At 45.3% G+C, this 17134-nt stretch overlaps 1 protein-coding gene across 1 annotated transcript in view; it reads right to left on the bottom strand.

Annotated features, from left to right (window-relative positions):
• Positions 1 to 418: 418 nt before the first annotated feature.
• Positions 419 to 17134, bottom strand: part of FAM241B (family with sequence similarity 241 member B) — a 28496-nt gene continuing 11780 nt past the window's right edge. The window contains exon 4 of the mRNA XM_084845457.1: positions 419 to 839. Coding sequence (XP_084701583.1) covers positions 717 to 839 — 123 coding nt within the window. The 3' untranslated portion in view covers positions 419 to 716. The remainder of the gene's footprint in view (positions 840 to 17134) is intronic.

The following is a 17134-nucleotide window of genomic DNA, read 5'->3' as shown; positions in this document are numbered from 1 at the left end:
TGTGTCAATCTTCCCCAAGCTGGGGCCCTCTAGATGTTGTTGGACTACAACTCCCATCATCCCAACCATCACCCATGGGGCTGATGGGGGTTGTAGGCCAAAACGTCTGGAGGGCACCACATTGATCTACTTTATGGCTGATAGTGGGACACCTCATCACTCTAAGGCAGGGCTAGGGAACTCATGGGATTTGTAGGCCAAAACGTCTGGAGAGCCACCAGTTGGCCAGACCTGCTCTAAGACAAGGGTCCCAAACTCCCACTGAGTTCAGTGGGGATTACTCTCAGGTAAGTATGTATAGGAATACAGCCTTAAAGTTCCTGTCTGACATCTCCTTCTCTTCCCGACCCCATCATACTTATTCTGCATTTTAAACCGTATCCAGTCCCTTTGTCACAACTAATAACGTCTCCATCCTAAGCAAGTAACTTCTTTATTGACTCTCCCCAAACAAACTGCTCTTGGTTTTAAATATAACACATTCCGGTAGATTTTTACAGAGTAGAATAGTTTAAGAAGTTCCCTTTATACAATACTTATACCTAAAACACATTGAAATACAGGTTCAAAGTCAAACTATCAAGCAGTGGGTGCCCTGTCAACACCTCCGGTACGACACTGCACCTGATATTCACTCTTCAGTCTACAAAGGCACTTACATGGGAAAGAGCTGAGAGTATAACCAATTTTCCAGATTTCTCATCCCCTGTGGAAATTCATTTCGTCGTGATGAATTGAGGTGCAGAATTTCTGGTATCATCCGAGGGATTCATCTTGTTTGCAAGGGATCCTGGGAAATGTAATTTGTGCTTAGCCTCTTGCTGTCTGTGGCCCTCTTGCTGCAAAAAAAGATGACTTCATTTGTGAAACCAGTAGCAGCAGCAGCAGTGATGAAGTCCCAAGTTGCTCTGAAAATTGTTTTGCAGCCAGCCATAAATACAGGTAGAAAATTATACTGTCTGATATCAAGAGGGATGTTGTCAAATACAAATCATATTTTAATTTGGATAACAAAAGGAAAGAATGAGAAAGAGAAATCCTAACCTGTCTAACAAATAGCACTCTGTAGGATAAAACCTGAATAACATCTAAAACCTACATTAAGTTTCACCAGCTATGCTGTTGACTTTTAATGATTCCCCTGTACAATGGAACATCAGTTTCTTTTCCTCTTTTCCTTCCAGCTCAGAGCAAAATTTGACAGTCTTACAATAATTGGACAATGCAGTGATTTTTGATTTGATATAAAGCAAGGGAATGGATACCAGTCTAATCCGATAACACACTGTGCTGGCACACCCCTTATAACACCCTTCCCCAACCTGGTGCTCTACAGGTGTGTCTGACTACAACTCCCATCATTCCCAGCCAGCATGGCCATAGTGGGGAGTTAGTCCAACATGTCTGGGGGCACCAAGTCTGGCTTATCAGATGAACCACAAGATCCTTTCATCAATGCACCTCTATTCTGCTTGATCCAATGTTGTAACTGGTACAGCTGCAACAGCAAGGACACCCTGCCGTGATAAGGTACTACAATGGTGATAAGAGAGACAAGGAATAGGTTAATCTAGCCCTAACTGCAGGCCACTATAATAATTCCCAGTTTATGAGTAAGGTACTGTTACTTAGAGCAGCTTTAGACTTTCTAAGAAGTATCAAAGTATGAAATATTCGTTGCCACATCCTGCTTTTCTGCCTCTTTTCTAATGTTTCTAACAGGACCTTCTGCCTCTCCTTCCTGGAAAATTGTGTATGTTGATACCTAGGGCACAATCCTATGCACATTTAGACAGAAAATTCCTTTGGTTCCCAGCATGCCCCAGCCAGCCACGCTATGGAATTGCGTGGATTCCAAGGTGAGATATTGCAATTAATTCTCCCAAGGAAATGGATGGAAAATGGTGATGCCATCAAGGCTCAGATTTCTGGGCTCAAATGCATAGCAAACATTTCAACTCTCAAATTCTTCTTTGGCTCGGATTTTAATCCAAGCTGGAAAAGAACTCCCCTTCTTTGGAATCCTACAAATGGAATATCCCTACTAATACCCTTCCATCCAGGCAGCCCCTAAACCCTTCCCTCTGCCCCACCCAGCCCCCTTGCTCCACTTACCGTGGATTCTCCAAGTGTCCCCCCCATTCCTTCCCACCCCCATTACTGGGCTATTCTTCTTCCAGTGGCAACAGCAAGCCAGCAGCAAAAAGGGAGACAGGGAGGGAGACCAAGGTCTCTCCCCATCCCCTTTCTGGCACCTGGGAGGCCGCTACGCAGCATGCCAGGCTGCAAGTAGTCCCTGGGAAATGTAGCTTTCCCAAAGGCTACTGCAATGTCAGTAACCCTGGAGAAAACTATATTTGCCAGGGGCTGCTTATCACTTGGCCCGCTGCTGTGCAATATGCCAAAGGCAGGACGGAAGAGAGATCTCCTTCCCTTCTCTCTCCCCACTTGCTTTGGCTTGCTGCCAGCACTGCTGCCGAGGCAGCTCAATTACCTACTTGAGACATAATACTAAACTATGGTTTAGCCTTATGTGAATTAGCATCCACAAGCCTCAGGCTCACACACTCCCCCTTCCTCTCTCCTACTCTGGCATTGTCCTAAGGAGATGAGAAGCATCTGCTTTCTGGTTTAAAGTAGCCAATGTTTATCATTACATCTAAACTGGAAACTCTGGTTAGTTTAAACAGTGGCTTGATCTAGAGTTGCTTCAATAAACTATAGTTTAAACTAACCATAATGTTTTCCTTTTTAGATGTAACAATAAACTGTGGTTAGTTAACAACAAGAAGCAGATGCTTCCACTCTCCTTCTCATGGCTGTGCCACAGGGAAGGGGAGCGGAGCGGGGAGCACACAAATTCAAGGCTCTTTCATGTAGCAGTAAAGCATGATTTAGCATTATGTCTGAACTGGGCCAGTAAGTGGTGCAAGAAGGAACGTAGAGGAGTTTGGGGGACTGTTAGGTGGTTAGGAGGAAGGTAGTTTGGAACCTTGAGGAATGGGGGCAGACTTTATCCACATTCAGATCAGCTTACAAATGAGCCAAGCTATTTCCTGATTTTTTAGGAAACAGTTCTGCTTATTTCTGAGCCAATCCAATGTGAGCCAAAGGGAGCTTGTCCAACACTACTTAGAAGTGCTTAATTTTGGCTGGAATATGCCCTTGCTTTTTATATTATACTGTAGTATAATATAAATGAATCTGGGGGGTTTTATGAATTGTTTTTGAGACACAGACAATAATTACTTCTACCTGTCTTGATATATGCATAGTTCTTCAAATTACATCTTCAGTGAAAAGTAGATTTTTTATCACCATTTGTGAAATAAATATGCACCTCGAGTAACACATCTCCTGGAGCTGTACCAGCCATCTTAGCTGTGTATTTATAGACTAACCCAGACCCACTTAAACTACTGGAAATTTTGCCATTTATTTCCCTGGGATGTGGGTTGTACTCTACGTTTGTCCCATGAGTGGTGCTTGTATGTCTTCCAGCTGAAAAGCCCACTTAATGGAACATTATGTACAGCTGGCTCATTCCTAAACTGACGTGTTTCACCAGGCAGTTTTGGACAATGCAGATATGGGAAGTGTCCTCATAGGCCTAGCACAGACTTCCCCAACCTGGTGCCCTCCAAGCATGTTGGACTACAACTCCAAGCATCCACCACTCAGCACGACTCCAGGTTGGGGAAGGTTGGCCTAGCAGGTCAATCCTATGAGAATGGGGATTGGTAATACCCATGAACCAGTGGAGGCTGGTGGCTCCGATTTCAATTGGGCTGTGAATCCATTCCAGATTTCAGTCAAAACCAGCCAGAACTCTAAAGGAGCTATCCAAGGTGCTGAACCTATCTTGGCACTATGGTTCAGCAGCTTGGATAATTCCTTTAGAGCTCTGGTTGGTCTGACTGAAACCCAACAAGGATGCACAGCCCACCAAAATCGGAGCCACCAGCCTCTACTGCCAGGAACCTTGTGTCAGAAGCCAGGGTATCATTTAGACAAGGCAGAAAGGCAGTCAACAAGCAGCCCTTCTAGCTCCTCTGCAATAATCCAGACAGCCCACCAACAGAATACAGAAACAGATTTTATTTATTTACAGTGCAATCCTATTCATGAAGTAAGATATATCAAGTTCAATGGGACTTACTCACAGATAAGTCTGTATAGGAGTACAGTCTTCATGTATTTATTTAAAATGTCTCTAGGTATTATCATCATCATCACATTTATATCCTGCCTTTTCCCTCTTGCAAGGAACCTAAGGCAGCTTACATGGTCCTCCTCTCCATTTTATCTTCACAACAACCCTGTGAGATAGGTCAGGTTGTGTGTCAGTGACTGGCCCAAAGTCACCCAGTGAGCTATGCCAAAATTATCATGGATTTGTCTTTCTAACAAAGATACAATGTGCTGAAAGAGAAGTGCATTTTTCTTAAGACAACTGAGCAAAACCAAACCAAAAAGCACCCAAACAGCTCTGCTCCTAATTATCTCCACCTTTCATTATTAGGGCCTCCAAAATCATCCTGGCCTTGTTACAGGGGGGAAAGGCATTGAGTCCCAAGAAGAATTCTGGATCACAGATCACTTGCAAAATTAGGTGGATGTTAATCCAGCAACTGTCCATACTGGGATTTGCAGAACAGAAAGAGAGGTTCCTTAGACATTCAATACTACTTTGAATGAGAGTGAAAACAGTCTGATAATAGAAAAAGAGAGCTTGCACCCCATCCCTCGGCTGTGATTTCAGCCCAGCCTCACTAATGCTATGACAGGTAGACATTCTGGTGGCTCTGTCAGTGTCCCCTCCAGCTGTTCCCGTGCTTCAGGCAGGTTGTCCACTTTCGTTATTTTTTAATCTATTATATATTATATTATATTATATTTCTGTTGTATTTTTGTGGTTTTAATTTTGTGAACCACCCAGACAGCTTTGACTATTGGGCGGTATAAAAATGAAATAAATATGTAAATAAACACTTGTGCATTTTTCCATTCATTGCCTTATTGATGAAAAAGCATCCATTTTTTTTAAGGGCATGATTGCTCCAGAGAGATTTCTTGGTGACAGTATGAGAACTAGCCAATCAGCACTATGCATAGCTGGCTTCTACTGCAAACCTGCAGAAACGGGGGCTCGGGGGGGGTATTGTTGTTGGTTTGGAACTTGACCCTGCAGAGGAATAGGTGTATCCGGACTGAATGCAGTGAGAGTGCTTCCACCACCTCTCTACTGTTTTCTCCTTTAGCCTTAGCATCCGCAGATGTGGGAATGGAAGGATTTGGGCATGAGATCGTAGTTCTCTCATATAGTCCAGGGCTGTGTCGTGCCAAGAAAAAGGGGAATAAATGAAACAGTATGTTGGCCTTCTCAAAACAACACTGATGCTTTGTGATGCTAAGAACTGCCCACTGGGACTCTTTTTTTAGGGTTAACTTCTCCTTTCTTATTTCCTGCCCTTACTTATTAAAGATGGCAAATTAAATCCTGCTTGGCAGAGAGTTCCGCATGACCCTACCCTTTTCATGCCAGCAAACACAAGAGCATTGGATTGATCCTTAATCACACAACCCTATGCATGTCTACTCAGACATAAGTCCCATTGAGTTCAATGGAGCTTACTCTCAAGTACATGGGTATAGGATTGCAGCTAGAGAGTAGAAAGAGGAGCAACTTTTACAAGCTGATCCACAGTTACAAAGAAATCATTGGGTACAATATTGATGCCTTTGTTTTTCACCACTGTGACTTCATGGACTTCAGTCACTCAGCCCTCTGATTACAGGGGAGACCCTGATTACACATATGTAGTATTCAGTTTTATTGCTATGAGCCATCTGGAGTCGGCCATATTGGATCTTGTAAGGATTGGGCTCAAACACAGGCATCTGCAGGAATTTTTCCGGTGTGTCTGTCAAAGTATACACGCATGCACGGATGCACACACAGTTTAGGAAGGCCCTGAAGACTTATTTACTCTGGCCTTCCCCTGATTATGTTTTGTCAGACTGGGTTGTAACTGTAATTTTGTTGCAAGTTCTGTTTATGCTGGTGCTTGTTGTTTCTTGAAACATTTGCTGTTTTTATTACTGCATCTTTTTTATTATATGGACTGTATTGTTGTACACTACCTTGGGAGGTCTCCTGCCCTGAAAGGCAACCTAGAAATTTTTATTATTATTATTATTATTATTAATAATAATAATAATAATAATATAACACACATACATAGAAATCTAAATGCATAAAACAAGCATTTCATATTGACTTTTTTCATACTTTCTTCAGGTTGCTTTACTATTTTCTCTCTCCAAAATTGATAGCAGCAGAAGCCCTGGGGGATGGATGATTAACACTTTCTCTTCAAGCTATTTTTGCAAGCAACCCCCGCCCCCCCGGAAGGTTCCCCCTACTTCACAGTCCTTCCTGATTGCATTCCCCTTTTTGAAAAATGTCAGGAGACAGGATAACAACTATGGACTACAGTGCCGGATTGTCTTATTATGCGCTGTTCTATCCCACCCCCCCTCGCCCTGGCAAAATGTTCTAACAACATAGAGCTACTCTGCAGGTCTGGCATAAGCCATACTTTCTGATAAACAGCCTTGCCCCCCACAATTCAGGTATAATAATGGTAGACTTAATCTGCATTGGTGGGGTAATCCTTTTAGGGTGCAATCCTATGCATGTGTAGACAGAAAAAAGTCCTACAACTCTCTGCATTTCCCAGCCACCCATACTGGCTGGGGAATGCTGGGAGTTTTGAGACTTTTTCTGTCTAAACATACATAGGATTGTGCCCTTAATGTTTACTAAGAGGGGTGGGTCCCACATGTTTTTAACAAAGTAAAAACTGATTTAGAAAGATTAACTTTGCTGCTAGCTTTTGTTTTTGGCCAGGCACTCTACTGCCCAATCCCAGTTACACTAAAATCCTGGATTTCTGGATTGTTTTCTATGGGGCAGTAATAACTTCTCTACAAGGGAAGACAACAAAAAAGCTGGGTGGGTTTAAAAATTAACCAGAAAGTTCCTTCCCCAGACAACTGTTGTGCCATGCTAGATTCCTTTTCATCTATATGGCTAGCTCTGCATTCCTAAATTACAATCATAGCTATGATTCATTAATTGGCTAAAAACAAAACACTGAAAGGTGGGAGCAGGGTAGTTTCTCACAAAATGAATGGGCAGAAAACTGCCTGCACATTTTGCTTCATACCTTGGGTTATACAAGGGCTAAAGACTTGGGGGGTGGGAAGGCAACTGCCCTTTGTGCCACCACCCCATCCCCACCCCCACTGCAGACACCCTTGCATTCAAACTTCAAGAACATCGGCATCCATTAGAAAGATAATTCAGGGAGGTCACTTGCACAAATTTTGTTGGGTTGGGGGGGCAGGGATTCTTGCCTCTGTGCAATATAACAACCACCCCTTACAAATACCAAGAAACCCAAGAGGATAGGCTGAACGTTACATTTCTCTATGGCACAAAACTGTAACAGGCAGGCAATAAGGTGCATCTGTAGGACTGTTTACAGCAGCCTTCCCCCACCTGGTGCCCTCCAAATGTTTTGGACTACAGCTCCCATCAGCCTCAGCCAGCTTGGCCACTGGTCAAGGATGATAGGGTCTATAGTCCAAAACATCTGGAGGATACCACGATGTGGAGGTTGACAGTCCATCAGATTATCAGTGTACAACTACAGCTATACCCTGGAGCAGGGGTAGGGAACCTTCAGCCTGTGGGCCAAACCAGCCCACTGGAGTTTCCCCAGATAGCCACACCCCTTCCCCTGGCCCCACCCACTTTCACCCAGCTACCAATTGCTTGGTGGTTTCCCAACTTTTGCAGTTTTTCCGCCATTCTAAAGGTTGAAATGCCTCTCTTAGAGCCTTCCTACAGCAGGCTTTTATTGTGTGCACCTGGTTCCTCATTCATGTAGTTTGTGGGTCCTTTATGTGGGGTGCAATGTCAGTGCATGACACTGTCATCCTCCAGGACCTCTCCCATGCTTTGCAACCATTATTGTGGTGTTTTTCCTAATGAGGAAAGTCTGGTATTTTTTCTGAATGGCATTATAGAACTTGCATGTATGTGCGCAATTCCACTATACGATAGTACCACCTATTGCTTCCATAATGGAACATATAAAAAGGCAGAGAAAGAAAAACCCAGGGGGAGAAAACACGTGTAAAGGAGCCAAGCTTAATCCTACAAAGAATCTGGAAGCAAAGCCTCAGTAAAGGAATGGGTTAAAAGCCTCAAGTACAAAAGTCCCTAAACCTTAGTTAATGGTAGTAAGAGCTTTGAGCTTAAATATGCTATATTTTTGTGTATTTGGGGGGTTTGGGCCCACCCACCACTTGAATGCAGCCCCCAAATCTTCTCCAAAATTGAATTTGGCCTTCCAGCTGAAAAGGTTTTTCCACCCCTGTAGTTGATTCTGTAGAAAAAATCATCTTCACTTTTCAGTGACAGTCTTTTGATTCAGGGACCAAAAAGTGTGTAATGTACATGTCTGTGCTTGATGATTTGTACGCCAACCCCCAGGGCAAGCCATCTCTCGCAGTGGGCTTCTTCTTAATTGTTCCATCTCCTCCTTCTGCTCATGGAGAGGGTAGAACAAAACTGGCTTCACCCATCAGAATATAGCCTGAGTCAAAGGCTTATTCCGTACAGGACTGCATTAAATGACAAACACCTTTCACATTTCCAAATGTAATGGGTTCCTCCATCCAGATGACTTGACTTGCTATGAAGTTTTGTGCTTCTCTTAGCCATTAGCCAGCAGCCAGTGGCACAGGAGTCAGCAACTAGTAAGCCAGTGACATCTAGTGGTAGCAACAGGAAAATACACGTTTGCCCATCCACATCCGAAAGGGATATAATTTTGTTATATCAGTTCATGTTGGTTGGGAGATTGTTGGATTTGTTTTCTGCTGGTGTAACAAACTAGGCAGTATTGCTGCCATTACATGGAGGTGGATGAGATGCTACACTGGGAAAACAACCAGCAAATACTGGCAATCAACCAAATGGACATTGGGGGAGGGATTGCTTGAGAGTATAAAGCAGCGGTGGGCAACTTCTGGTCCTCCAGATGATTTGGCCTACATCTCCCAGCTTCCCTTGCCACTGGCTATGCTGGCTAGGGATTATGGGAGTTGTAGGCCCAAACTTCTGGAAGCCCACAAGTATCCTGCTAGAAGAAAGGATTTGGGTAAAATGGAAGGCATTCTTGACCAAATAATTACCAGAATCCCCTGGTCCATGCATCGGTCATTCCAATTTGGCCATCACATGCACTCTCTCTGGTGAGCCTTTGGCTCTTCCCAGGCTATTCTCCTGGCAGTCTGCAGCTAGCGATGAAACATAGGCCCTCTTGCACGATAAGCCTTCATATTTTTCTACTCAGCTAGCACGTGATGCAGAGTCCCTGCAGCTTAGCCTGTATGTCTGGGAGCCCCAGGTTTCATGTATTTGTCATGCGCTAATCCCCTGGGAGACTACAAAGGGCCCATCATGTGCCCTTATCCTCTCTGCTCCTGTGGCAGTGAGCTGATGTGATTTCTGGAGTGGGAAGTCTAGGGTTCTGGTCCTGCTGCCTCTACCCTTTCCATCTTGCAGGGCATGCCAAAGGCAAGCATTTTCTCATGGAGACCAGGAGTGCTGCCAGAGGAGACTTTCAGGTGCAATTGCTCTGCATCCAGTGGAGGCTGGTAGCCCCAATTTTGGGGGGATGGTGAATCCATTTTGGGTTTCAGTCAGAACCAGCCAGAATTCTAAAGGAACTGCCCAAGGTGCTGAACCTATTTGGGAGGTAGGGTTCAGCACCTTGGATAGCTCCTTTAGAGTTCTGGCCGGTTTTGACTGAAACCCAGAAAGGATTCACAGCCCCACCGAAATTGGAGCCACCAGCCTCTACTGCCTGCATCATTCACAGAATTTTATGGGAGCTCTACACAACATCGTTTTCCACTCATAACCCTCCCGTTTTCCCTGCTTCTTCTTCTGTATTTTCTCTTACCATGGAAAATCTCTTAAGGAGAAAAAGATGGGAAAGCTGTCAAATCAGCAGCGCTAGGAGCCCCCCATCTGGAAGCCGTCCACACACACAGCTCACAGAAGTGGGACTCAGCCCCGCATCCTTTTTCCCATTGCATTGCTCTTCCCCAAGCCACTAACAGCACACAGTGTAAACTCTTGAATCTGCTGTTGTCATGTGCATTCCACCACCTCCATGTATTCCCCCTTCCTTGTCTCTTGCAAAAAGTCTTCTCCCCTCATACAGATACCAATCCAAGTGCGTTGTGTGCACTGTTCTAAATGTTGCTGCATTGAATCCTTGGTATGGCAATAGGACTCAGGCCCCTCCCTTGGGGGTGTGGCTTGTGGGTTCTACAAATGGCCATCCTTCCTTCTACATCTGGAATCTTCTCTGTGAAAAGTTCTGTGGAACTCCCTGCCTCTGGCGGTTAGGCAGGCACCAATGTTGTGTTGTTTTCAGCACCTGCTGAAAACATCTTTATTTCAAGAAGCCTTCCACAGTTGACCAGCCACAGTCTTTACTGGTATTTGTGTTTTTAAAACATTTAATATGGAGTTTCATTATTTTTATCTTTTATTGTTCACTGCTCTGGAATCTGTTTAGATGTGGAAAGGTTCCTCCTGTGCAAGCACTGAGTCATTGCTGACTCCTAGAGGGACGCTGCTTTCGCTGGCGTTTTCATGGCAGACTGTAGCGTGGTAGTTTGCCATTGCCTTCCCCAGTCGTGACTACCTTTCCCCCAGCAAGCTGGGTACTCATTTTGCCGACCTCGGAAGGATGGAAGGCTGAGTCAGCCTAAGCCGGCTACCTGGGACTCAGCTTCTGCTGGGATCGAACTCAGGTCATGGGGAAAGTTTCAGTTGCAATACTGCCACCTACCACTCTGCGCAGTATATAGATGCTGTAAATAAAATAAAATAAAATAAATAAATAAATGGGTTGTTTGAGGACTGCTACTGCCGGCTGAGTTTGGACTGCCAAGTGATTCAAGCCCCCCAGGGAAGTGGTGCTGGCATTTCAACCATCTGCTTGTGCTGACTGGTAGCTTCCAGGCATAGCCAATGTGGGGGATTCGTCAGCTAGCATCATCACAACAGGTGGGTGGTAGAGGACGGAACTGGCTGTTGGTGTTGCTTTGCTTTCTAATGCAATTCTTCTGCTTTCTACTTTGATGCTAAGAGCACAGAGGATCGTGACTAAGGATGCTTCCAGATGGGGTGACTCCAATCAAAAGGCATTAGGCAGATATTCCATCTTTCCTTCAACTGATTTTCTGACATAAGAGACAGAAGAAGCTGTTGGGAAAACACGGGTTACAAATGGAAGATGACAACAACATCTGTACGCCCTGTAAAATTCCATGAATGAGCCAGGGCGATTGCACAATGAAAGCATCATCTGGTGGCACCCATGTTACACCAGCACCCATACCGGTGCTGACTATAGGAGCACTCTGCCCCTGGGAAGGGATGCCAGAGATGCATTTCCATGGATACAAAACGCTGCTGTACAGCTTCCCTTGCATTTCTCCCCCCCCACCCCCCACCTATTCTGAAAGAAGATACTGACTCTGGAGAATTTCCTTCCCCTGCAGTTCTTGATAAAGCATCACATGTATCTTAAATTATGTTAGTTAATGGGTAAGGGTGAAGTTCACCTTTAGAGACTGGGGTTCACTTTAGCCATGGACTCAGTGACTGGGTTCGGATGATCATGTTGGTAAAAGAAGCCACTGGGGTTTCTCCCCCCAAGCTCCTGCGACCGCCATTTGCATAATTCCCCGCAGTGCTGCACGGGTTGTGTGTTGGCTGAACCCAGTGTGCGGCAGGGTGGGCTTTGTACCCACCCTACAACCCACGACTTGCAGTAGGGGTTGTAGGGTGGGTATGAAGACACCCTTGCCACCCCTGGTTCGGACGACGTGCTGCATCATGGGAGTTATGCAAATGACAATTGCACATGGTGGTGGGGGGGAGAAGCCACAGTGGCTTCTTGTAGGAACATCCAAACAGCCCAGTGACATGGACATGGCTGTTCAATTTCAGTCTGCCATGTATTAAATGAAAACAAAACCAAACAAGTGCTGCCCTACAGGGCCACAGCAAGGGCAAACATATAAAGATCAGAACGCACTCCGCCAGCTGCTATAAATGATACATTACCATTTTTCTTTATTTGTATAATAAATAAAAGTACACACAGAGAGAAGCTTCAACCTCGGATTTGACTTAGCAAACTTTTCAGATCAATTCCAAGATGTAGCTAAGATCTTTCATTAGCTGAAAACAAAGTACGTGCCAGGTGTTTCAGCAGAAGCCTTTATGCAGAAATCAGACTTCTCATTGCTCAGTTTACATTTGACTTTTAAATGTCTGCCATTGTAATGATGGCAGCAGAGGGAATTTTGTAACTGGTATCAGGAAAGTAATGTAAACATATGGGATTTATTGCAGGATTAGCAGAGCATGAAAGAGAAGGAAGAGAAGGGAGTAGCAAGGGTCAGTCAGGTATAGATTAAGAACAGGAACAGAACAAGACATGTGGAGGGCTGGAAGAAAGAAAGACTTTTTTTCCCCCAAGGGACTACATTAGGAGTGAAGTGACATTTCACCCAGCTCAACATTTCAGAGTTGAAATTTTGAAACGTCTTAAAATGTCACTTTTGAAATTCAGCTTCAAGGAATACCTTTAAAAAAAACAAATTCTTAAGTCTTGCTGCAGTAATGCTAATCACCTTAACATAAGAATGTAAGAGCCCTAATGCATCAAATTGAAGATTTATCTAGTCCAATGCCAGGCCTCCCACAGCGGCCAGCCAGTGTCTATGGGAATCCCACAAGCAGGACATGAATCCAATAGCAGTCTCCTGCTATTGGATTTGTTGTTGTTCAGTCGTGTCCGACTCTTCGTGACCCCATGGACCATAGCACGCCAGGCCTTCCTGTCCTGCGCTCTCTCCCGGAGTGTGCTCAAGTCCATATTCATTGCATCAGTGATGCTATCTAGCCATCTCATCCTCTGCCGTCCCCTTCTCCTTTTGCCTTCAGTCTTTCCCAGCATCACGGTCTTTTCCAGAGAGTTTTCTCTTCTCATTAGGTGGCCAAAATATTTGAGCTTCAGCTTCAGTATCTGTCCTTCCAATGAGCACTCAGGGTTGATTTCCTTTAGGATTGACTGATTTGTCCTCCTTGCAGTCCAGGGGACTCGTAAGAGTCTTCTCCAGCACCACAGTTCGAAAGCATCAATTCTTTGGCACTCAGCCTTCCTTATAGTCCAGCTCTCACACAGCCATACGTTACTACTGGGAAAACCATAGCTTTGATTAAACGGACCTTTGTCGGCAAGGTGATGTCTCTGCTTCTTAGCAACCAATATTCAGAAGTATACTGCCTCCAATTCTGGAAATAGTATAAAGCCCTTCTAACTAGTAGCCTTAGCCTCCATAAATTTGCCTAATCCCCTTTTAAAGCCATCCAAGTTGGTGGCCATCACATTCACAACATCTTGTGGCGGTGAATCCCAGGAACTTGTACTTCCTTTTGTCTATCCTGAAACATTTCAAATTCAATGTTTTTACAAGTTAGAGAAAGAGAAGCAAAAAGAAAATGCCATCACATGGAAAATGCTGAGGGGAAATCTAAAAGAACAATAACTGAAGATTTGCAAACAGAACTCACTTGGGACTCACACACACTCCAAACTTTGCTTCTGTTCTAGGCTGTATTCATGCTTAAGCTATATAGCCTAAATGTTACAATCCTATCCATGTCTACTCAGATGACTCATTAGAATCAATGGGGCTTACTCCCAATATAGTGGGAGTTACTTCCAAGTAAGCATACAAAAAGATTTGGATAAATGCTGCAAATGCCCTGCTTTGAATTTTACCTCTGCTGTGAAGTCACTAGGGAGCCATAGGCAAGCTACTTAAACCCAGCCTCAGTTTCCCATCTGCAATATGGAGATGATGATGATGTTCATCTCCCTTGTGGGGTTGTTATAAGCATTACTGAGGCATAATGGAAGTGAAGTACTTCCGTCAGCCTAAAGAAATAGAGATGCTAGGTATTGTTACGCTCCTGCAGTGTTCTGCCAAACAACACCGCTATTTCATTTGGCCCAGTGGGGCCCAAAGTGAGAAATGCAAGGTGACATTTCAAAGCAAAGTGAAGGAGAGGCATCATTTTCTCGAAAGACCTTGAAACGACATTTTTAATATCCTGCACCTCCACATGGTGATGCTATACCAATTTGGTGTGACTAACCCACAGTCCATTCAGTTTGGGGGAGCTTCTTAACACATCTATTATTTTCTATTTCACAGCAATCCCAGCTACCGGTAAGGAAATGTGTTAATTTTTTTATAAAGGGGGGCAGGTAGTGCATCTTGGTGGACATCAAGAAAGGTGTCTGGGGGCACATTGGTGCCCCTGGGCACCATATTTGCCTACCCCTGGTCTAGCAAAACAAACAGCATAACATGCCGCCACTCAACTGCTCCTGCTTCCTACGGTATATACACTCTTAATGTAATGCAATGACATAACATCAACACACCTTGTTTTACTCAATGTTACAGGGGTGGGAAGGGAAGAGGGAGAAAAAGATGTGGCAGTCTCTCTGTCTCTGTGAGGGGGTGTCTGGTTCCACCTTTAATAGCCACATAAAAACTGTCATTTTAATTAAAAATGACAGTTTGTACTTTTTAAAACACACACGCACAACAGGGGCCTTAAAATGCATTCTTCACATCACCTGTGACAACACTCTGCGCCTCTCCCATCCTGGCTTCCCAACACCAGCACTTCTTTAGGACTCACAAAGCCATGTTTAATCAATATTGAGGCTCAAGTGTAAAGACACATTCATGCAAACCAGCCAGTTGGAAGGGGCACTTTAAACCTCCAACCAGCCAGTTCACTCCCTCTCTGGCATCCCTTGAACTTCTCAAATTATGCTCTCTTTTAGCCCGCACATACAAAGCTGGGCTGAGTGTTTCCCTCCCTCCTTCCCCAGGCCTGGCTTTGTGCAGCTGATGGATGGACAGCCTGTCCGGACTCCGGCTGCAACCAACTGCTAAAAAAAATAAATAATAAAATCCAAGCCCCTCCCCCACGCTGCTCTGAATGGCCTATTAGGGAGCCCCTTTGTGAGGTAATTGGATTTCTCCCCTTGTTAGTTTGCAATGAAAATGTCACCTAGATGGAGGGAGGCGCCCATTCATCTCAAATTAAATTCCGTCATCTCTTTGGTGAGCTGTGAAACTATTCATGCGGCAGCAAGCAGCTGGACTGGGAGGCGCCCTTGACAAGACCCCAAAGCTGCTCTCCAGGCCCAGCTCCCCCTCCCATGGGACTGGTTTGCTCCTGGGGTTGCCCACAGGCATGGCCAACCCAAGATGCTTGGCTGCCTGAGGCACAGGACAAGATGGTGCCTACTCTCCATGTACTCAATCCAACTGGATTATCAGCGGAGTCTTGCTTTCATACTGGCAACAGATCAGTGTCTTTCACCGCACCTAAGGGCTGCAGATTAGCTGGGGAGGCAGGGGGGGCTAGGTTAGGGGCACAAAGGGAATGGTGAGGTGCTGCTACCACCACCTCAGTGCCCAGTATCATCTGCCTGAGTCAGCCGCTTCACTCTACATAATGGAAGGACCGGCCCCGACGGGCCCAAAGCAGCACATGGTACTCAGGAAATCTAAACCTCGGTGTCCCAAGCATTTTGGCAAATGTGAATGAGGGTGCTGAGATTTGACCTGGGCAACCTCGTGAAACCGAGGCTGGGGCCTAGCTGAGTGAGCAACATCAGCAGGCCCGGTGTCAGCAGCCTCAGGAAGCTCCCGGAATCTCAGCACCCTCAGCTTTACCCTTCTGCTCCAGCCACTTTCCCCCTGAATCACCTGACCCCTGGCCAGTATTCTGGACAGGTCTAGAACCCCAGGTGGGTAAAAGTAGATGGGGTAGTTTTCAGGGGAAATTTGATTGTCCAGAGGATTAAACATCCCCTTCCCTTCCCACCCCATTTCTGATGCAAACTGCCCCTTCCATGTGTGCTTTGCACCGGAGACAGGACCATGTGGACTTTGTGCTGCATGGCTGCTGCATAAGTTGGCATTTGCCCCAGAATAAAAGCAACTGTTTGCTTTTAAAGTTTCAGTGCTGCCCTTCCACAATATCAGTTGAAATCTGGTAAGACAGCCTTGTATTTAACCACAAGTCTGGGGCCAGAGGCGACTGGGACTTGGATACAGGCAAGTTCAATTTGCATTCTGAAAAAAAGCCTCCCACTTGCTCCAACGGGAGGTTTTTCCCATCAATGCAAATTTCAGGCTGGGTAGGGTGGAGACCAATCCAGATTGGGACCATGGTAGGGGGCTTACCTAATCCTCATTGCCAGAATCATGATCTGGATCAGGGGCCCTTTGCCTGAAATGTGCTGTTTCCATACTGGCTTAGGAGGGAGAGGAGCTCCTCCCTCTGCAATCAACAGAGTGGGGGTGGAGCCTAGGAGAGACCACCAGGGACCAGGTGGGATTCCTCCAAGAAGAGCTAATCCACCTAGAGATTCCCCATCCCTGCACTAGATCCTCAAATTTTGGGCCAAATCAACTTAAGCAGTAAGGGTTAATAGACAGTGTAGCCTGTAAGTGCAGCCTTTCCCAACTTGGCACCCTCCAGATGTGTTGAATGACAACTCCCGTGACCCCCCAAGCAGCATATTCCAAGACATCTGGAGGGCACTGGGTTGGGGAAGGCTGTGCCAGTGCTTGGAGGAGTAATCAACTTGGAAGCATGAAGATGAAATGCATGCTCATAAACACACTGTAGGCACATCAGGGAGGCATGGCCAGTTGTGACACCCTGGGTCAAGTCCATCGTGGATTCTCACATGCTTACAAGCACACACAGCTCCATTTCACACTCTGCAGCAGCAACCAGCTGGCTGCCAAATCCAGCCCTTTGATGGGTGGCATCTGACCCCTGAACAGCTAAATCAGAGCAGCTTACAAGAATAAGGAGATGTGTCAAGGAGACTTGTGAAGATGTCATTCTGAGGGCCTTTGGCCC

Source organism: Heloderma suspectum, chromosome 3, assembly GCF_057233095.1.
Source record: "Heloderma suspectum isolate Gila_16-S chromosome 3, 16-S_ref, whole genome shotgun sequence".
NCBI classification, from domain to species: Eukaryota; Metazoa; Chordata; class Lepidosauria; order Squamata; family Helodermatidae; genus Heloderma; species Heloderma suspectum.
The sequence above is the reverse complement of the archived record's forward strand: the minus strand, read 5'-3'. Positions and strand labels throughout refer to the sequence as shown.